Below are 22,000 nucleotides of genomic sequence, written 5' to 3' on the forward strand. Positions count from 1 at the left end.
ATTCTGCACTTGGGTCAGTAACTGTGAGCAGAATGGGGCTAGCGGTTCATAAAAGTAGAATTAATTTCTGCTTAGTTGAAAAACTGGGGGGAGAAAAAAACCTGGGACTTGGGAAGTGCTCTTAGGACAGTGCTAGTTAATACGAGAGACGCTAGAAAAGAGAGCTAGCAGCCCTCCCAGAGAGCGCAGCCTGAACTGGGGGATACAAACTGGTTAGTTTTTTTGCAAAGACTATGCTGAATGTCAGGAAGAGTGCCTGCTTCCCAAGCCCGTTGGGGTGATAATCCCATCTTTGTACTCCCAGTTGAGATCCAAGAAGCTTCACTTGAGATGGCACATTGGAAACAACAGCTTGTCTCGCCTCGTGGCAGCAGTCCAACCTGATAACAGGGCCTGACGGTGCTCGTTGCCACGGGTGCTGAACTCTCTTGTGCATCCAAATCACTCGAGGCTACTTTCCTGCTGAGCCGTACGTCTCCCGGCTTGTCCGAGTCCTCGTACTGTGCTGTCAGAGGGCAATGACTGGACCTGCCTGCCTGCTAAAGCTGTGAGGATTTTCTTACAGCCTGGAAGCACAGTGGGAATGCTGTGCCCTGTCAGGGATCCAGTCGTACTAATCTAACGCAGACTTTCTCAGTTGGCCCAGTATCCAAACTTGTGCAAACCCTGGGAACGTACAGAAAATCCCGCTTTTCAAAATCATTCCAGCTATGACTTCTCTTTATGCTGGGATTCCCCAGCCTCACGGGGTGCTGCTTTATTTAGCATCCCAAGGTATTCCATCGCCCCTTGCTCAGCATTTAATTTATGTACACCACCGCTTCACTTTGTTTTCATGAGGACTGTCATGACGGGTCCGTCTGAAAGTCCTCTTTTCAGACCTCTCACTCTTACACACACAGCCTGTATCTCTCAAGGGAGCCTAAGAAAACTTGGATGGGGATTGTTTGACCGAATTCATAAGGGCTTACTTGGAAAACTGTGGCTAAATAAATCAGAGCATGAGTACGAACGGATATTCTGTGCTACGTCTCCATGCGAGCACTTGCTCCTCTGAGGGCATGTGTGTGATGTGAAAACCCCGGCGCAGGGTCAGCGATGCCTTGTAGCCAGCTGCCCTGGCGGGGAAGACGAGTTTTAACTTGGTGCAGCAATGGGAATTCCTTCAGTGCTGGAATACGAGCTGCCTCCTGGAGCTACTCGCTGTCCCTTGGGCCTTGCCGCTTGCCTGCAGCCACTGTCTGTATTTCAGGCTATTCTCTCCTGGAGACAAAACCACTGTTCCCTCTGAAACCCTGAACTGCAGCATTTTGCGGCTGCGGGTTTGCCCAGGGGTGACGTTTACATGGGAACATGAACAAGATGTGTTCAGGCGCTTCTCAATTACAGTGATGCAGAGAAAAAGTTTCTTCTCCTCAGAGAAGAGGCTTTTCCCCACAGGGAACTCGGATGGGTTTATCTGAAGCCTTAACTCATGGAGCACAGTTTGCAGACTGTCACAGCGGAGCTGGAAGCAATTAGGCATTTGAAAGCACAGCTGATTACAAAGGTCAACTGTATATCCCATCACATGTTGTTTTTCCTGCTATTTTCAGCCCTAACCGGTCCCTCTAATAGGTATAACCACAGCTTTATTTGATTTAAACATTGGAGACTCCTATCCAAGATGAAGTTCAAGAGTAGATCCTACAGTCTTAGCTATTCCCCAGGGACATATGTTTACCCCCTGCACCTTCGCACAGACAAGGTATGTGTCTGGCTGGCTGACCCAGTAAACGGGAGCACAGTGGAATGGAAAAAGCACAGCTGTGTTTATTCCAACAACCTGCCTCCTGGCGCAGCAGGCTCTGCCTCGGTAAGCAGTTGTGTTTATTCCAGCGGCTGGGCTTTCTAGGCCTGCAACAGGTCTGGAAATACCACAAGCAAATACACAGAGCGCTCCCAGTTCAGGTTCAAAGATGCATCTCAGGCTGGCAAGGAAAAATAGCACCTGTTCCAGCTTCACTGTGTACTTAAGGCAAAGAAGGTATATAAATCTCATCTTCTTTTCACCTCTGTGGCTCCCTGAAACGAAAAAATACCGACAATCAATTCTTGCTCTCTCAAACAGCAGTGGGACCACTGTTTGTCTCCCAAAATGCTGAATATGCAGGTCACTTTCATACAGGAAGGAATCTAGATTACGAAGTCTGAACAGAAGTGTGGGCTTTGATGAATATGTAAAAGGAAATTAAATTGCAGATAAGCCTGAAAACTTATCTGTCCATTGAGCAATCAGACTAATAAGGGTTAATAAACTCCAAAGATTAGACTTGCAAATTCAGTCTCTACGTAACCAACCAGTTTTTCCAGGAAAAGAAAAGAAGTTGTTGTGAAGGTGACTTGCAAAATATGTTTAAATCTAATAAATATGCATTGGTACAGTGCTGCTGACCTTAAAAGGATATGAGGTGACAGAAGGAAATCCAGGATCAGGTTTAAAAATAATAAAATCTAACATCAGGCAGCATGCCAGTTCTCGCCATGACTGAAACCTGACTCTTTATTCGCCATGCCATAGTTTCGAGGGTAATTCTCCCCCATTTTTTGTTCTGTTTCTCCTCTAACATGAAATCTTGAATTCTCTACCGTGCCTACTTACAATTGTAATATTTGTGAATACTGTCACCTTTCAAAGGGATTTTAGCAAAGATAAATAGGAACCAAGGCTTGGTAGCTGATAAATAGCCTGTAGCATATGTTTGATAATCCCTGTAGCTGAAAATCCTAGTATATCTGCTGTCCTTCATATTCTGCCCGAGTGAGGCGCTGTCACAAAACCTTTACCATTCCTGAAGACCGCTGAATGGAAGCGCACCCTCCTACTTGCCCAGGGCAGTAGGTAACTATACCAAAGCAACTGAGCCCTCCCTTGCCTCTCAACCTCAACTGCTCTTCCAGCCAAACTTAAGAACTCAATCACATACAGATGTGCTAAAGTACTAAAAAGCTGACTAGATGTTTAATACAGATACACCTTTCCAACATCTCCAGAACCCAAACATATCTACACAGGAAAAAGTGTTATTTTCAATAGGGATTGTACCTGAGCACAAATGAGTTATGTTCTCCCTATGCATTTTGTGAGGACTCCATTCTTCTGTACTGTGTCTTCTAACTTTAACGTAGATTACCACTAAGTAATTCAAATAATCCACACCTTGATGTCTAAAGCAGTGAACTTGCATGAACTCCATGCAACATAAACAAAAATTAGTCATAGAATATCTCCTTAGAAGGTCACTGTAATTCAGAACAATCTTCCCTGACAGGATGTCGACATTATAATGATTATAACACTGTACAGTAGTTGCCCTTCACCAGAGATGCTCACCAGGGTATGTCTACAAACGTTTTCCAGCATGAACTATTCCTCCCCACCCTCAGTGTGGGACTGAGCAGTTACTATTATTCCTCATTGCAGAAGACACTGTGGCTGAGGGAAGCTGAGCACTGCACTCAGGATCACACAGAAAGGCAGTGGTCAAACTAGATTTACAACATAAGCTGAGTCAAACTCTTCTAAACCACGCTCCCCTCCGACCAATTATCTAGCTATGCTATAAAGTTAAAATCACTAACGTCCTTGGAAAAAAAGGGTTTCTCCTGATCCCTCAACTAATTTCTCTCTTTATATATATATGTGTGTGTGTGCGTGTGTGCACTCATATTTACAATATGTTTTAACACAAGGGTGTAACTCTGTCTTTTTGAAGGGAATGAGGAAATATGGTATAAGATATTGTGTTGGTATGGCAACTTTCTGCTGGTTTTAAGTAACAAGGTCACACTGCAGTGGCCATGGAAACCCATGTCACTCAGCTGAAAGCACACAGGGGAGAGCTGCTTACTCGTCTTTGCTTCGAGCAGAGCACCCCACGCAAGGAGGAGCTCAGAACATACCACAGCAATATGCAGGTACATTGACGGATGAGTGGACACACGCCCTTATCACTAATTGCTGCCTCCCCACCCGGAGCAAGCTCACCTTCCGGGTGCACAAACTTCTCTCGCTCACCTGCCTCTAAATACACTCCGTTCGCAACATGTTTGTATTGTAAAGGGACACCAAAGAGCCAGAAGGCCAAGAAGTGCTCCACTAGCAGCGCCACGTTGGCTGTCCTTACCTCGGCTAATACCAGCAGAGGGGGGTTGGGGAGATAAGAGGAATGAACAGCTGAGTTTACTTATTGCACAAAAGAACAAACACATAGCTGTTATCTCCACATTCAGTTCTTTCAGGAAGTACTGGGTCACTTCCTGAATGTGAATGTAACGTCATTACATTTTAATAGCATTACATCAGAGATTGATTCAGTTCACTATACTGATTTTGTTTTCCAATTAGGTAAAAAATGTCAGAAATAAAGAACAATGACCACACGGCCATTTCTTGCCCGTTGCCTCTGGCTCAGGTGCTTATTCTGGTTCTCTCTCATGTTACACGTATAGAGACGAGAGCACTCACACTCCTTTAGCTACAAAAGCACACCAGGTAGGTAGTGCATGCCTAGAGATGCGTACAACCTAGGACATGTTGACATAATTATTTCCAGGCATAATTTTATTCATCAGCTGTGGTAACGTCAGCAGTAATTGGAGAGCTAGGGCTCCAAAGTGTTATCACAGAGTGCTAATATATTAAGGTGTCAGTGATATGTAAGTATTTAGCATATGTACTAAATAGATATAAATCAGAACAAAGATGAGCTATGATGTTTTAATTGATGCTTCTGAATCTAAAGCTCAGAACTTTTGCTACATTTCAAAATATTTTGTTTCAATTCACTGTAAAATACATCTTTGATAGAAAAATCTTTTCTTGACCTTCACTCTTGAAGAGGAAGTGCTTAAAAGTGACAGAAAGACCTAACACTCAAATTTGGCAAGATATGATTTTTAGCTATTTTTAACCTAAATAGGTATTCAGCCTAGGCTGAAGAACAATAACGCAGTCACTCTTTGGAGACTTACTGCAGCCAAGCCCTAACCTGGCGAGGAAGTGCGAGTGAAATAATTCTACTGATCTTCCTTCCTAATTTACAGCTGTACTAAAAACAAAAGGAGCACAAAAACGCCCGCAATAACTTTGGCCTGCAGCGTTGTTACTGGTGGTATCTGGGGCAGATGTGAAGGCTCAGAGTTCACCTCCCCGCGTCCTTCAGGGCAGAGGACACAGTCTGCTCGGTGAGCTCTCCGTGCCAGCCCGAGGTCTGCATGACGAAACGAAAGTATCAAGCCCTGCACTGCAGCGATGAAATGAAAGTATCAGGCCCCCCAAATCCCCAAGGGCCTTTTAATCCTGCCACTATCCCTACGGCCGCCTGCCCAGGGGACAGCGACGGCCTTGCGAGCAGCAGGCATCGCAAGCGCGAGGCGTGCAAGGCGCGCGCCGTTGAGGGACTCCAACCGCCGCCACCCGAGGCCCAGGCCTGGCATCGCTAGGAGAAGCCCCCCGGCCTCCCTCTGTGGGGCAGCCAGGCCCCAGTGCCAGGCGCCACAGCTCAAACACCCCTTCCTTCCCGAGAGGGCCGAGGCCTCGCGGGCCGCCAGCCGTTGGCGCCTTCCCCCAAAATGGCGGCCGCCGGCCGGGGCCCATCCACAGCCCCCCGCAGCACCCGGCCTCTCCTCCCCCCCCCTCGCCTGCCCCTCTTTGGTACCTTCCGCCACCACATTCCCCTCGCGGCCTCCCCCCGCCGCCGCGCCCCCTTGGTACGCCCCGCCGCGCGCCCCGCCCCCTGCCCCGCCGCCGCCCCGCCCCCCCAGCAGGGGGCGCCGAGGGCGGCGCCCACCCTGGGCCGGGGCGAAACCGCAGCGGCACTTCCGGTCGGCGGCGGCGGCGGCGGCGGGAGCGGGGCCGGGGGAGCCGCGGCGGCGGGGGCGGGGGGGAGCCGCGGCGGCAGGGATGGCGCTGGACGCGCGGCGCCTGGAGGGGCTGAGCCTGCAGGAGCTCAGCGCGCTGCTGGACGACGAGGGGCAGCTACAGGAGATGGCCCGCGAGATGGAGGAGGTGAGCGGCGGCGGCGGCGGGGCCCGCGCTCGGGCCGCGGCCTCCCCCCTCACCGCGCGGCGGGGCCGCCCCTGGGCCCGCTGCTCGGGGGAGGGGGGGGCCGGTCCTCCCCCCCCCGGCGGCGGCGCCCTGCCCGCCCCGCTGGGCGCAGGTGGCTCCCCCCTGCCGGGGCGGCCGGTGAGGCGAGCGCCCCCGCGCCCCTCGCCCGGCACCGGGAGGGGGGGGGGGGGTCGGGTCCGTGCCCAGGCCCCGCTCCCGAGCCGGGAGCCAGCGGAGGGTGGCGGCGGGGGGGGGGGGGGGGGTTGTTGCAGCGCTGGAAACGCGCGGTTGGTGCTAAATTAGGAGCCCCTGACGGGCCGGAGGTGGTATCAGTTTTTCCATTAATGCGGCCCTTGTTGGGCGCCTTGGCCGCGCCGGAGGGTTTTGTCGGGATGAAGCCGGCGCTGTTCGCGCTCTCAGCCCAACTGCAGCCTTAATTCAAAACAATATGAAAGAGGTTTCTGTGTGCCCGGCTTGGCATGCCGAGCGCGTTGACCACTGTCACCCCCCCCCCTTTTTTTTTTTTAACTTATTTGAAATATCTTTGTCAGTGTATTAGACTCCAGGCCGTGCGTTTGGATCTATACTTATTAAAACAAAGCGGGAGCCTGTTCTCTTTCTGCTGCTGTGATTGTCTTCTGCTGGTTTTTAGTCGTTCTCTATGTGGCAGCAAACAGTGCGTATTGTAGTTTCGATATGAGAGTGTCCCAGCTTTATGTGACCACAAATGCACCTAAAGGACTAAATGAGTAGTCAGCTGAGAACATAAGATGAAACCACTTATAAGAAAATTTCAAAAGAAAAAAAAATAGGCTATATTTCTCTGACCCTTGTTTTATATATATATATATATATTTTTTTCAATCTAGAGGATAAAAGCCTTGTGGGAAAAAAGTGACAACATATTCTTTAGAAAAAAGCTTAGTTTATTGAGTAAAACCGATTTTAATTGCTTTACATGAAACTATGATGCTGGCCCTTTCGGTACACTCAAATAAATCGTTCTGGATCATGTCAGACCAAATTGTTGAAGTATTACAGATGAAGAGGCCAATTAAAGGCTGAGATTGAGATAATAAGGTGTCCTAGGGAAGTTACTTGTTGCATTATGCAACATCTATATTTTGTACCTTGTGTAAATAGATTTGGGAGACATTGTCAGACATGATAACTTTTCCATGTGAGGTTATATTTTGAGAACTTAAATAGTTGAAGAAACAGTTACTGCTGCAATAAGGGCAATATATAAGATCATTGAGGCTGCACGGACTTACTGGAGGGCAGGAGTAGCTTTATAAAACAAGACTAAATATTTAAGAGAAATCAATAGGTTATAATGGGCTTAGCTTTGAAAAGGCATTGCTGATCTGGCAAGGTGTGTCAGTAGATGACCTGGTTCAGTGTTTTCTTTGTTTTTTTGTTTGTTTGTTTTTGTCAACACACCCTTAGCACTGTAGGTCAAAAGTGGCTGGAAACCTGTATGACCTTAGTAGAAAAGCTAAGCATTGTAGCACTAGACCGTATTCTCAATTTGACCCTCTGGTTTTCCTCCTCAGTTGGCAGCAGAAGGCTTTGAAATTGTAGAGTAAAGTTCTCCAGGCCTGAGGGAATATTTTGTGGTGTTTGGAAAGTGTGGCTAGGTTTGAAGGTATCCAAGCTGTGTGGAAATACGGCTATGCTACTGTCTGGTGTAATCCTTTTTTTATTGTGTGCCGAGGCTTTTACTAGAGTCTGTTCTACTAGAAATGTATCTACCCACCTTGGAGTTGGCCGTGCTCAAATACTTCTTTCTCATTCTGGTTTTGCCTTCACTGGATTGTTTACTTTGACTGTTTTGCACTACTGGGTCCCGATTTTTGACTATGAAGTATGCGGCAGGAAGAGGGAGAGAGGAGAACTCTGAATATTAAGGAGAAACCATAGTGACTTCACTAGTACTTAAGGTAGCTATTTGGTTGTCTGTCAGGCCATGTGTATCTAGGTTGTAGGATTAGTCCAGAGTCCCCCAAATTAGCAGTTTTACTGTGGGATGCTGATTAATCATGATTCCTTAGTCACTCCTCTGAGGTCACTTTTATTTTCAGCAAAATTGACTAAAGCTGATTATTCCATAATTGAAAAAACCTTTATTCGCCTTGTTGCAAGGGAAACCCTGCTCAAAAAACGATGTTTTGTGCACAGAGAGGAGGATTTGGAAAACCACTTGGCTTTGTTGCTAATAGCTAAAAATAGGCAGCTTCCAGCCTTAAAGAGAATGTATTCCTGTGCTGCATTTGAGCAAGCTTTGTATATGTTGTTGAGGGGTATATATGTGTGTGTGTGTGTGTATACTGCATATATATTACACTGTAATATACAGTGTCCTTCATGCCGTAACCCCAGGTATGTGAAAATGTGGCATCAAAGAGCTAGACTACTTTTTCTGTCTGCAAGGTTGTTTTTGAAGCCTCTAGGCTTTCAGAGCTTGAACAACGAACATCTTGTCTGTTAGAAAGAGGAAGGAAGCCAATTGTCTGGTACTGCTAGTCTTTTAAAATTGAGTTATTTTGATAATCCTTTGAGGTTAATCTCTGTAGTACATCTACAGTATTCATCTTCATGAAATAAAAGTACATTGTTTATAATATAAAGTCAATCTCAGTGTGATCAAAATGGCATAGATAAGAGTATTCGTGACCTGACACTGGTGGTAGATCAATGAGTTTTCTCTTGCTATATGTATTGGAACATTGCTTTAGCAACAGTGAAACATTTGTGCTATTGACTCTAGAGTTCTATTGCCAAAAATTATTTGCTCTTCAGTACCTTAATTACGTGAAATCAAGACGTCAAAAATGTATTGCCTTCTCATTCCAGGATTTTAAAGTACACTGGCAAGCCCAGAAGGGGTTTTCAAGTGTAGTTCTTCTCTCAAAAACCGTTTGAAAAGAATGGGCAGCGCAGAAAGTCCAAGTTTAAACTATGTGAATGCATGCCCAGATTTCTTGGATTCCTGATCTTGTCCTAAAACCACATTGTGTAAGTGGTTATGTTCTTGTTTGCCAAACATGAAATTTAGTTACAAAGTTAGGAATTAGACTTGGTGACAACTACAGAATTGTCTTTCTCAGTTCAGCATCAAATGAATAACCTGCCTGTATCTAATGAGCACAAGTTGCTGTTTTGTATGGCTCTTTCCTCCAATGTAAACATTTAGGAATCGCAACTTACCTTTTAATCTTTATTTTGTAATTTTTGAAACTAGTACTTATGTAATCAGAAGACCTAAATTTATACTCTTGCTGTGTGACTGTGTATTTTATTCCTAATTTACAAGTATGTAATGTAAGTGAAAGAGAGAATGTGAGAATGATGAAGGCTAGAGGAAGAGCAGAGAAGCCTAAAACTGCCATGTGGATTATGCTATATTTAAAGCAATTAAAATGCTGCGGTTTAGAACTCTTTTTATTTATTTATTTATTTATTTATAGCTACTTAAGGGACCTTTTCATGAAGGCACTGATAGACTACTTGCTGTGGTGCTTGCCAAAGCAAGCTCATAATTATAGCAGCATTTGATGGATTTTGTGGGTAGCTGGGATTAGTGTAATTCAGACTGTATCTCAGGAGGCATCTGATCCGGAATTGTTCTTTTGGGAACAGACGCTTTTAGATGAATAGGAGCAGTGCTTCTCAGAATCATTTTGCACAGATCACTCTTGCTGGATATCTGCTGTAAACTATTATTTTGGAATACATGATAAATAAGCTAGTACTAGCTTCTGTTTTAACTTTATCCAGCATTTTTCTTCCTTTTAGAAGTGGGGTGAAACAAAACTGCAGTTCATGTAAGTAGTAGGATCTGAATTCCCTGAAGCAGTTGCTGCTGCCGGTGCTTTTCTTGGAACTGCTTATTTAATCAATTCTTGAGTAAAACTCTTCATACTTCTTTTAACAAGATCCACTTTTTAACCATCTTAAATTTTGAAGTGCTACACAAGCTATGATTTTTGTCTTTATTAACCTGTGTGTGACTGCAGCTTCATGTTCTTGCCCCGTACATAGTTTGGTTTCAGAGTGGTCTACTCAGTGTTAAGCAATCCTACCATTAAAATCCATTTATAAGCAGCTGTTTGTCCCATTCATAATTCATAGTGAAAGTTCAGCAGTTTAAAAAAATGCTTATGTTCTCCGTAATATCAACCTCTCTCATATGTCTCATGATTCTGCCTGGTACTTTTCCTCTGCTTTTAGATTAAAGTTTCTTGCTTGTTGAAGTGCTCATGACCTCAAGAGTCTTGATAGCAATTCTGCGAAAGAGCTGTGTGCTATTTGCTTATTTCTGTTACTAACTTTTTTTTCCCCACTGCAGTGCCATTAGGTAGGTGAACATCTGATGCTATAGCAGTTCCCCACTAATACAAATTTTTGTCACACAACACGTCTGACAACAAAATAACTCAATATCGGATTTACTCCTTGCTTGTTCGGTTATAGCTGATGGATTGGTCTTGCCTTGGGCTCGTGACAAGCTGCGAATGGATGCTGAAAGGTTACGTTATGCTGCGTTGATAATCTTAATAGACTAGTCATGCTGTACCATATCTTTGACCCTTGCATGGTTTTGTAATTGTGGGTTTTTTTTAATCTTAAATGAGTCAGCAATTTTTGAAAGCTTCTTTCTTTTAGGCTAACTTAACCGCACTTGCTTTTGTGATTCCTTGACTTAACTTCTAAATGCAGTGAAACAATTGCAGAAAAGCTCGTTGCTCTGACTTCACATCGGTGCCAGAGGTTACTTTGGTTTGTAGAATTGTGACTGTGTTCAAGTTGGATTGCTTTGGGATTATTATTTGCTCTTTCTGTTGCAAAATAGAACTTACTGACTCCACAAAGTTCAAACTTTTAATGAAACAAAACATTTAAATGTCCCGAATAGGTTTTCTCCAGCTTCTTTTTTTTTTTCTTGAAAGCCTGTCTGTCTTTAGTTTAGCTTGTGTTTGAGCGACAGGTTCTTCTCATGCCTTGAGTACGATTCAGTATGAATTTCTCATCTGTTCACCTGCCCATTTTTTAAAGAAATTTGACACAGTGAATGATGCTGGAAGTGAAGACTTTGAGAGTAACTTTTGATTTGATCAGTAAATGTCAATCGTGTTTTCTGTTCAATTCTATAGAAAGATATGTCCATCTTAGAAGTGCTGGAATATGGACAAAGTTGAGTCATTAAGTTGTGTGTTCTAATTTCAAGCAGTGAAAATTAATGTGCAATTGAGAATGCTTTTTTTTCTTTTTTTTTAATTTTTAAAACATTTTAAAGACTTTCAGCTAAGTTTAGAATAATCAGTAATTGCTAGATATCAAACACGTGGTGCAGGAAAGGATGTCATTCTACATTAGATGCAGGTAGCTTGCCTGGGGTTGTCTGCATTCAAACCAGGTAAATAAGATTTTCCAAATGCTGTTATAATATTGTTTTTTTCCCCATATTTCTGCAAGACAGGTACATCCTGTTAAGCTCATGTTTCTTCATCTTTACACATTCATAATGATTTAGAAATAAAAGTTCTTCAGAAAAATCTTTGTGGAATTTAGACATTTGTTTCCTCCTTCGCCTCCATAGTCTTGCGGAGGGACATGATGGTACTTGAGTCAGGAGAGTTCAATTTTGTGCCCGGGACTGAACGGTGGAGGTCCTGACATGGTCACTTCACCTTGCTCACCTCTCCAAAACATGTTTTTCTATTTGTCTGTTTAACACAGTTACTTAGGGTTTTTTTTTCTATTATGTAAATCAACTGACTGATTAATTTGCGAGCTGGAAGATGGGAAGGCTTTTAAATATGGGTCTAAGCATTCCCTTATACTGCAGGCATATTTCTTATTCACTCAAGCGATGAAATATTGCCTAGAGTTTGGAAAGTCCTGTTAATCAAACTAAAGCCGTTAAACTGTAAAGCCCCGTGCAGTGACTGAAGCTTTGTCTGGTGTCAAAGACAGAGCATCTGTTATTTAAGAAGCCGTTTCTGAGTCTCATCTCACTTCAGGAAGCCTTTTCTGTTGTTCTCCCTATTTTCCCCAAGTTCTTTTGTCTCTTCCTCATTATATATGATGTGAGTTAAACATTCCTTTTCTTCTTGGGTTTTGCCCTCATGAAATGTGTATAGATTTGCGTATCCTTCATTCCACAAGCTTTTTCCTCTCTAGAGAAAAGGTAGGTAAAATGTTCTTCATCCTGAAGAAAGATCAAAGTCCACTCATAAAACTAGTCTTCGCAGACTGACTGGGCGACTACTCTGAAATGAGAATGTCAACCTTACAAGCACTGAAAATGTAATCGCCAGATAAAATTGCAAGTTGCTTAAAGAAGGTAGTTTTCTCATTAAAATGGTGAAGGAGGAGAGGCATCAGAAACTATTATTATTATTATTTATTTTTATTTTTTTTTACACAGTCTTCTTTGGCTGGTAGTTCAGAAGATAAATAGTTTACAAAAAGCTGTGATGATGGCAGCTAGTATGGTTAGAAATTAAGCTATTAAATAGTGTGTATTTTAGTTCCATTAATAATTGTTAGGAAAAATGTAAAATAGGGGGACTTCAGCTTTCTAAAAGTGCAGTCTAACAGTGTTAGGTCATATAAGAACGAATAAGTGAAAGCAACCGGTTTAATTTAAATTATTTTGCATTGGATTCAAAAATGAGAAGAAAGGATTTTCTTTTCATCCTTGGAAAGTATTCAAGTTGAACACAAGTATAGAGTTGAAAGCTTATTTAGTTTTGATGTGAGACTCTTGAGAAGACAAAACAATACTGCAAACACAGTTTGTCCCGTTTGTACAATTTGAAAGATAATTTTATTTTGATTGATGTAGAATTTAGGACTCGGTGTTATCCTTGACTTGATGGTTTTCTAAGTGGCTTAACAAGAGCAGGGCAAAAGAGTAAAATTTTGGCCCCAGATATTGCGCCTCAAATACCGAGAATGTGTTTAAGTAATACTGAGTCAGATTTGAAGTTAGCAGATTAAAGTATTGTGTATAAACATTTCAAAAGGAAATAATGGCTTTTGAAGATGCTGTCGCTACGCGTGGAAAATATTTTTACCTGACGCACCTAGTCTTGTGCTCAGACTGCCAAGAACACCTGAACCGTGATCATGGCCTTTTCCGGGGCTTTCGATGGCTCGTGGAGGGAGGCTCCCCTACGTCGAAGCACGAGTGCCAGAGGAGGAGAGCACTGTACTCTTCATGTGTGCGCTGAACTCCATGAAACTGCACTTAACTAAAACCTGTTCTATCTAAACAGTGATCATGGGCAAGGACAGGGCGTGTTAATGTAGAAGGTCACAAAAAGTACATAAAATCTTTCACTGAATTGGAAGGCAATTTAATAGAACCAATCTGTCACGCCGTGGGAAAATCATCCCATGTGTTGATTCAGGCTCGAAATCTGAGAGCAGATCCCTTGCGTCTCTCTCCTTTTGATGTCTGAATCTTTCAGTGGCTCTAGTGTGACATCCAGGGCGGGTTTCCTCAGTCATTCAGCTTTTCCAAAGTTCATGCCTTGATAAAATTGTGTGCGTGCGTGTGTATGAGCAAGCTCAGGATCTCGCCCGCAGTGCTTCTGTGAGACTTGTCATTTGTTCTTTAAGAACACCGTCTTCAGGCTAAGCAGAAGGATTAAACTGAAAAACAGGATTTTGGCATCAATCCAGGACTGATCTAACATAATTTAGGAAGAATATTCTGGAGAAGGAACCACAATGATGTGCTCCTCGATTTTTTTTTTTTTTTTTTTTTTTGCGTTTTAGTAAGATAAAAGAGGATACTCTTTTGCAGTCTGGTTGCATCTTGTTGTAGGGATTCAAAGGTTTTTAGGAACAAGTGTTGCTACATCTGTCAGCGTTCATCACGGTGTTGGGGGGAATGGTTAAGACAGTGCATGCGGTAGGGATGAAGAAGCATCTAGTTAAATAATGGATGAAATTTTATTCAGAACGGGTTGGAGTAGCAGGACGTGAATACAAAGCTGCGAGCTCGCGGAGCTGTGGTTTAACCAGCCGGTCAGATCTTATGTAAATTAGTGACAGGGATGAGAAGAAAATCGAGTGACACAAACAGCATTCTCCTGCCACTTAGCAGAGATGTCTAAATGAGCATCCAGCGCCTGATTTCCGCAGGGTCGCCACTGCTGTAGTGACAAGGTGAAACCTGCTTCCTGCAGACGGTTCCCCGGAGCAGGACCCCTGTTTCTGTTTGGAACTGGTAGAAGCTTTTCTTTCTGCAGGCTCATTTGCTGATTCCTCCACCCCTTGTCAAAGGAGAAGAGGTTCTGATGGATCCTTTCCCACGACACAAACTCTTCAAATATTTGGAATAAAAATAACTACAATTTCTAGCTTGGGGAAAAAACCCTGATTAATGAACTTTGTTTGCTGCCTGTGAAAAAATTGTGCAGGAAAGTGGCATCAGATTGGTACTTTCTCCTGTCCCAAAAGCGGTTAATTCACAGGTGTTCATATCTGAAAGGAGAGATTCATATTCTCAGTGCAATTGCTCTGAAAGTTTTTTTTTCCTGTGTTGTTGTAGGTCTAATGCAGTAGTACTGGTGTTTCCAGAGAACCTACTTTTGTTGATTTAGAAGTTTTGAAAGTCTTGTATTGTCTGCATAATGATTAATCTTGCTTCATATTACCAGTGTCATTTCACACACACCTTTCTTTTGCAGGCCCAAAATGTTCAGCACAGCAAGGACATGACTCTTGCCAGCAACCGCAGTCTGGCAGAAGGCAATCTTTTGTACCAGCCAAAGTTGGAGTCTTTGAAAGCAGATTTGACTCAAAAATATCAAGAGCTGCAAGTCCTTTTTGAAGCATACCAGATAAAGAAGACGAAACTAGGTAACATCTTTTGTTGATGATTCTTATTTGCTGTTTTCTGAGTAAATATAAATCTATATGTTTATTTCTCTGTGTTTATGTAAATATAAACACTTTGTTTTCTGTCTCTTGTTCTTAGCTGTGTGATTTGGGGCACAAAATGAAATGTCATTCTCAAGTAGTTTTGAAATAGATCAGGCTTCTACTGATTTCTTAAGTACATTTTACACTTAGTAACACATACCTTGAATTCTTTCTATTACTGAGGTGCGTACCTAGTTATTGCTGACCTGTTCTCTAAGTGGTCAAACTTGTCTAATAAAACGAGCAAAATCTAGTTTGAATTTTCAATGATTAATCATAAATCAAATATAATCTCGCATCTAACTTTTTCATTTCATACTGAGTTATGAAGTATTGTATGTCTTATACTGCACTTGCTGAAGTACTTTGGTTTTCGCTATTGTAATATTTAATTATAATTAAATTTCAGCTTTAGCACTGGGGCAATATTGCTGAAATTCTTAAAAGATACATTTTTCTCATTGTAAATCACCCTGTTTAGAACAATGGAGTATGCTGACTCTATGTATGTGCCTTGGAAGACTTTTTACGCTTGCTGCAGCTGTATAGCTTCAGTTGGCAAGTCACTTATAGCCAGCTGTCATTTACTGTTATTTTCATGCCATTGCAGACAGCCAGTCCAGTAATGCTTCACTGGAGACCCTGCTAGCGCTCCTTCAGACAGAGGGGGCTAAGATTGAGGAAGACACAGAGGTAATAACAGTATGCTTCACTTCTGCGACTTACACCCTCGCCAGAGACTCTGAATGTGCATAGCTGCAGTGTACTGTTGAACATGCAATAGACTGAAGGGATATTACATGGTCTGGGCTTTTCTTTGAACTTCAAACAACAGTCATTTGATTTCAATGAGAATTTTTTTGAGTAGTTTTTACTCAGATACTCCTAACATCTTTGAAATTTAAAAAAGAAAAGGCTGTTTAAACAGAGAAGAGAAAGCCAAACCCTCTTAGTTCCTTTGCATTTTCTTCAGACTAGTAGCATATAAACGTCAAATTCTTTTTAATGGCGTTTGCCTGGTGTGTATATATTAATCCATTACAAATGTCAATTAGTCACGTAACGAAAAACTGCATGCCTGTGCTGGTTATAAGAAGGGAGGGCTGCCTTTGCTGCAGTTCCAGTGGAATATTCCGTGATGATTTCAACATAGCTCTCTGAGCGCCTGTGGTGACCCCTCACTGCGATACAGGTGCTTGAAGGGTGGTTTGCTTTTAGAATAATGGACGTGTTTAGTTTTGTTTGCTGATTCACTTGTAGAACATTCTCTATAACTACATAGCTTGTTAGCATCAGGAAAAAACCTGCTTGTTGGCCCCAAGTTTGACATCACAAAAAGATATTTTCAGGACAAGTTGAATTTCATTATTGTATGTGTGGTCACTTCTTCTCTTGATTATTAAAATATCATTTACCCAAAGCTTTGCTTTGCCACAGGTAAGGGTGAGTACTACACCTGGCTTAGCAATAATCTGCCTCTCTGTACTGAGACTTGCAGGGTTCTAAATGTTTCTGTTGACATTATAAGCAGTACTGAACTGTAATTCAGCTTAGCTGGTGATCAGGAAAGCTGTTCAGCTTGATTTATTCCTGTCTCTGATGACCAGGAAAATGTCCAAAGCCAGATTCAGATGTTTTTACTGCTTTTATGTCAGCAAAATTTTAAGCAGAAAATTATATTTAACTCCCAATGCTTCTGAGAAATTACTAATTCAAAATTCTGCTTGGAATTCTTGGTGTGTCAGTTGTCCTCCATATCCAAGCTGGAAAATCACAAGCAAAATTATGATATTTTAGGATATAAGCCATTTAGATTCCCTTGGAGTGTGTTGCTTTCTAAGAGATTGTTCAATATTTGACAGAACATGGCAGAAAAGTTTCTCGATGGTGAAATACCACTGGATTCCTTCATTGATGAGTACCAGAGCAAGCGTAAACTGGCTCACCTGCGGCGTGTAAAAATAGAGAAGCTCCAAGAGATGGTGCTGAAGGGACAGAGACTTCCACAGGTTCAGCCACAGGCTCAGCCAAGAGCACCTGAGACAACACCAGCGCCTCAAGCTTCCTACACTTCGGATGCAAACACTCCTCCTTCAGTGATGCCCCGACGAATACCACCCCCTCCACCTTCGTCAGTCCCGGCAGGACGCTTTCCTACTCCTTTTACTGCAGCCATGAATTCAGGACCAGCTGTTTCTTATCCAGGTGCTCCATATCCTCCTCTCCCACCTCGAGTAGGAGTTCAGCCTGCAAGTCAAATGCCACAGCCAGGATACCCATCTCAGTTTGTACCACAGTATCCTCCAGCTCTTCCCCAAAGACCACCTCGCCTTCCACCACATCCTGGCTTTATCCTCCAGTGAATATTTTGGTGCGCCTAACTTGTGTATTGGTGCTTATATTTCCTTTTTTTCCCCCTGTCAGAGACTTAATATGTAGGCAATGGAAAGCCTCTGTTTTTTGCACAATGGAATACAAAATCCGAGCTGTGGCACGGAGGTTTGAAATTGCGTTCAGTAAATGTGATTATTTTTGTTTTCAAATATCAGTGACAACAGTGTTGTTCTTCTAGGAAGGTGATAGGGGCTAAATTTTGTAAATCCAACAAATTGTGAAACAATGTACAGTGGATTTACTCTACATTATAAGTATCTCTTTGAATTCTTTAGTGATAGTGAAATAGCATCCTCTTCTCTTTTGATATATTCCCATCACAGCCAGATGTATGTGTGGCAAATTGGGAGCTATTTGTCTCTCTAAAGAATTCTCTGTCGGTGCCGGTATTTGGATGGTAACAGCCATATCTGGATACTGGGCACAGAGTTGCGATGGAGCTCATCAGTGGCCTTTGCAGCGTGCCCGGGCGACTGCATTGGTGGCAAGGTGCACAACCTTTCCGAGCTCATTGAGCACACACTGTTGTCAGAAGATGTTTTATGGTTTTTAAACAGTGGAAGTTACAAGAGTTTAATTCCTGCATTTCAGTTGTTACCTTGGACTTTTTGTAATAAAAGTACACGTTCTTCCCTTTCACAAATAGCTTGATAGCTTGAAAGTCCTGGTCTCTTAAAATTAAACTAAACTGTTTGTAGTGCCAGTTTAGAGTTTTATAGAAATTTTACCAGGCATTTTTATTTCCTTGCCTACTATAACTGTTTCTTATGTTTTTTCTTCTCCACACCTTGGATATAGAAATGATTTTTTTTTTCTTTTACACAGGTGCTTAGTTTTTGATATATGATTCCAGGAATCTAGGCAGGGTATTTTCTTATTCAAATACAGGGTTTTCAAATCATTTAATTGCCCACTTGAAGCTCCACAATTTCATTTTATCCTTCAAACTCCATCTCTTGTTTGGAAGAACTATTTTTAACTCTCCCATTTCATTTAGATTTGCAGCATTTGGCACACTTATCTATCGAAAATTTGCAATTAACATGTCTCTGCAAGCAGTCAAAACAGAGTAGTTTTTTGAGCTCCGTGGTGGATGTTTGCATCTTAATCCATTTTTGACTTTTTATGCCACTGGAGGGGGAGGCTTTTTAGGGGAGTTCAGATTTCATTATCCATGTGACTCTTGAAGCCTAAGGTGCGGACACATGCTGGTGTTTTAATCTAGCATGGAGGGAGGCAAACCTTAGCACTCGTTGCTTGCTCAGAATATGTCCGTAAATTCATTATCAGTTTCTCGCATCTACAACCAACTTTTGCCTTTCAACTAATTGATAGTAATTTAAGGAACACACAATCCATAATCTGTCATATTCTCTGCATTATTTCAAAACACTTTCTTATCATTGTCCTGGAATGCACTACATTGTTTGGAAGCCTGTACTAAAAACAGCTTCAGTCAAAACAGAAGATCCGATTTTTTTTCCTCTACGTAAAGCCCTTGATTGTCCCTTAATCATTTCCTCTGGAGTGTGGTGGTTGCTAGCAAATACTAATCTGAAATTAATCTCATAACAGGAAGCTCCCTATTCTGAAAATAGGGTCGTTTGGCTTGTTTTGCCTTATGAAGACAAAGGGCAGAAGGTTGGTCAGCATTACTGGCATCTGAACCAGTTCCCCACTGGAGGTCTGGAAAGTTTCTATAGACGGGGGGGTTGTGAAACCATGTGCATTGGGTTCGTTTGCAAAGTGTGTTTTTTCTGTAATCTAGTGATGGTACAGGATGTGTGTTTTAAAATAGTGTAATATCTTTTCTCGGTATTATTTTCTCATTGAGGCTTCGTATAAGCATGGTTAATTATTAATTGTTTCAAAATAATTTTGCTGTGCTATTAGTGCTGGTATTTGGATGGCAACTGTTGTATCTGAATGCTAAACATAAATCTGCTGTAGAAATGATTTGTCTTAGAAATAATAAAAGTGGGTGGGGCTACAAGGGGGGTGATTAAGTTTCCAAGTCTGTGCTTGGAGCCTGCTACACAAAAGCTCAAACACTCTCAAATTAGTTTTGCTAACGTTTATTAAAAGCAACCAGGTATATTTTACACTTATCAAGTGCCAACTTTTTTTCTGAGGATTGAGAAACCTCAGAAGTGATGGAGGTGATAGATAAGTGTATTGTGAATTTGCACTGCATTTTATGTATCTAACTCTATTGGTATTAGTAGTCCAAAAATATTTTTACTACTTGTTAAATTTTCTGTCTTTTGGTAACTTTTGTGATAACATGACCATTCAGGGATACTTTATCTAAAAACAAACTCTTGTGCAAACTAAATACAAACAAAGCTAATGCAATTTTTCTGTCTGAAAGCAAAACAATGCATTATTGCATATGCATGTGGCTGATGTGCCTTAGGATCACTACTTGTGATTGTACTATTAGGATATTAGCATTTTTATCATTTGAATGGCCATTGCTTAACTCTAATTTAAGGGCTCTTCAAGAGCACGTTCTTTTACAAAAATTTTACCCTTATACTTTAGAATAAACAAAGGCGGTATCTGCTATTTGTAAGCTTATAGTTGCCTTCACTGATTGATTAGTTTGAACATAGGTAATATAACTAATGTGATGTTTCAGTTATAACAATCTCATAACTGAAATCCAGCTGCTCATGGGAAATGTTTTGCCATTAATTGTGTGTGTGTGCGCACAAACTAATATGTAAATATATACTTGACTGCTGGCAATGTCTAAGGGTAAAGGAGCAAAAGGACTGTGGAAAGCTGTTTAAATCCTTTCAGAAGCAAATGCTGTAAGACACTAATCTGAATGAGTAGGGCAAGAGATGTGTCAATGTTTTAGACCCATTGCCCCTGACAGCTTCTCCTGTTTTGTTACAGCTAATAAAATAAATTCTGCTATGGCTAAGATGTTTAGAATCATACTAATTTGCACTGTTTATAAGATAGTGAGATTAAAATGCCATAGGCAAGCTGAAACTTGAGAGGGGGTGGCTCAAATATGCTTGCCAAAATATATATTGTCTTAAGAATTTTTAATTTCTGCTGCAAATAGCACGTACTTCCCCAAAATAATTAGAGCGGAGAAAAATCTTTTAAACATGAAGTGAACACCAAGTTCAAATTAAGATGTGTAACATGGCTTTAGAGTGGTGGTAGTGTCGAAAAAGCTCTCTTTGGCTGACATTACTTTTGCCAGTCTTTTGTATGCAGTTTTGTAAGTTATGGTTAATTAAATTGTATGTGGTTAGGTTTTCTTGAATGATAATCAGCATTGAATGGTTCTAACTCTGAGATGAGTTTCAGTGCACTTCAGTGTTGTCTCCTAGAGGAAACGGAGTCGATTGTCTCTAACACAGCTGATCCGCAGAGGTCACATCTGTACCGGTGGCCTGGAGGGACTACTTTGAATATAAGCTTTCACGTGGTTCCAGGAGGCAGAGCCCTGGGCGCAGTCCCGTCATGGGTAGCTGTTACGTTTAGTGCCCCAACTTCCACAACCTCACCCTTGACCTCTTTTGGACTTCTCTGCCCTCCCAAACTGGAATAATGACTTGAACGTAGAGCTCAATTTGGGAATTCCTCTAGCCTGAATACAGAAATACTTGTCTAGCATTGAGTTCAGAGGAAGCAGAGTCGTCCTGGCACCTGAACGCTTCCTCTGTGTAAGCCTGGACAGTCTAGCAGAGGGGCAGTTTTATATGCCTAGCAAGTTGTGAAATGTACAGTGGATTTGTTTGCATAATGAGTCTTTCTGTAATCTACTGTGGTCTGATTTTAAATAAAATAGCGTATCTCTCTTGGTGTTGTGTTCCCATTGTGGCCTCATTTAATCACGGTTGAGTTATATTAACGCTATTCAATGCTAATGGTGTTTTGAACGTAGCGATAGTTGTAGATGAATTGTAGAACATAAATATGCAAGGACATAACCTGACTGTGTATAATAAATACATCGATCATGTCTTTAGTGACTGGGTATAATGAGTCTATTTTGTATGCAGTTGATTGGGAATAGGTATCCTCAGATTAGATTCTGCACATCTTAATAGGAGCAAAGCAGTAAGTGGGCTGTTTTGCCCATTAGAATCTCTTCACTTCTTAGTTTCTTCTGATTACCTAAAATAGTGGAAGTATCTAGAAGCTTGCCCCAGAAAAGCTGAAAGAAGGGGAAAGCCACTTTTATTTATTAATAGAAGAAAAACTTAGATTTAAACCAAGTCATGTTAGGAGAAATGAGTCAACCGAAGTTATTTAGGAATATGAGTCAGAAGGCGGAAAAGACCTCATGTAATTTTCTGTAATACCTGTCACTATAACAGCAATGTAAAATAGAAGTCCTACTGCAGAAAAACTGATGGTAATATTTGGAAACAAAAAATCCCTTTCTGAAGTTTTTTCTTGCTGTGTCCTGTTTGCGGTGGCTCCGGAGACGCGATAACCTCGCTTCCTCTAATGCAGAAATAGGAAGCTACAGCTGTGGCAAACTTGCTGTGCTGTCGGTGCGGGAGCCTGACTCAGTGCAGGGGGGCGAGGGAAGGGGGTAGCGTT

The 22,000-nt window shown here is 42.0% G+C and overlaps 1 protein-coding gene across 1 annotated transcript; it reads left to right on the forward strand.

Annotated features, from left to right (window-relative positions):
- The first annotated feature begins 5,944 nt into the window (after positions 1-5,944).
- VPS37B (VPS37B subunit of ESCRT-I) lies at positions 5,945-21,253 on the forward strand. Its single transcript, XM_067306988.1, has 4 exons — positions 5,945-6,049; positions 14,797-14,968; positions 15,642-15,724; positions 16,894-21,253. Exons 1-4 carry the CDS (start codon positions 5,945-5,947, stop codon positions 17,392-17,394), a joined length of 861 nt encoding a protein of 286 aa, XP_067163089.1. The 3' UTR covers positions 17,395-21,253.
- Positions 21,254-22,000: the final 747 nt, after the last annotated feature.

This window comes from Apteryx mantelli, chromosome 17 (genome assembly GCF_036417845.1).
Source record: "Apteryx mantelli isolate bAptMan1 chromosome 17, bAptMan1.hap1, whole genome shotgun sequence".
NCBI classification, from domain to species: Eukaryota; Metazoa; Chordata; class Aves; order Apterygiformes; family Apterygidae; genus Apteryx; species Apteryx mantelli.

Coding starts and splice junctions, on each gene's coding strand:
- VPS37B (XM_067306988.1), top strand. CDS start 5,945: ATGGCGCTGGACGCGCGGCGCCTGGAGGGGCTGAGCCTGCAGGAGCTC. Junction 14,969..15,641: donor GATAAAGAAGACGAAACTAG/GTAACATCTTTT, acceptor ATGCCATTGCAG/ACAGCCAGTCCAGTAATGCT. Junction 15,725..16,893: donor AGATTGAGGAAGACACAGAG/GTAATAACAGTA, acceptor AATATTTGACAG/AACATGGCAGAAAAGTTTCT.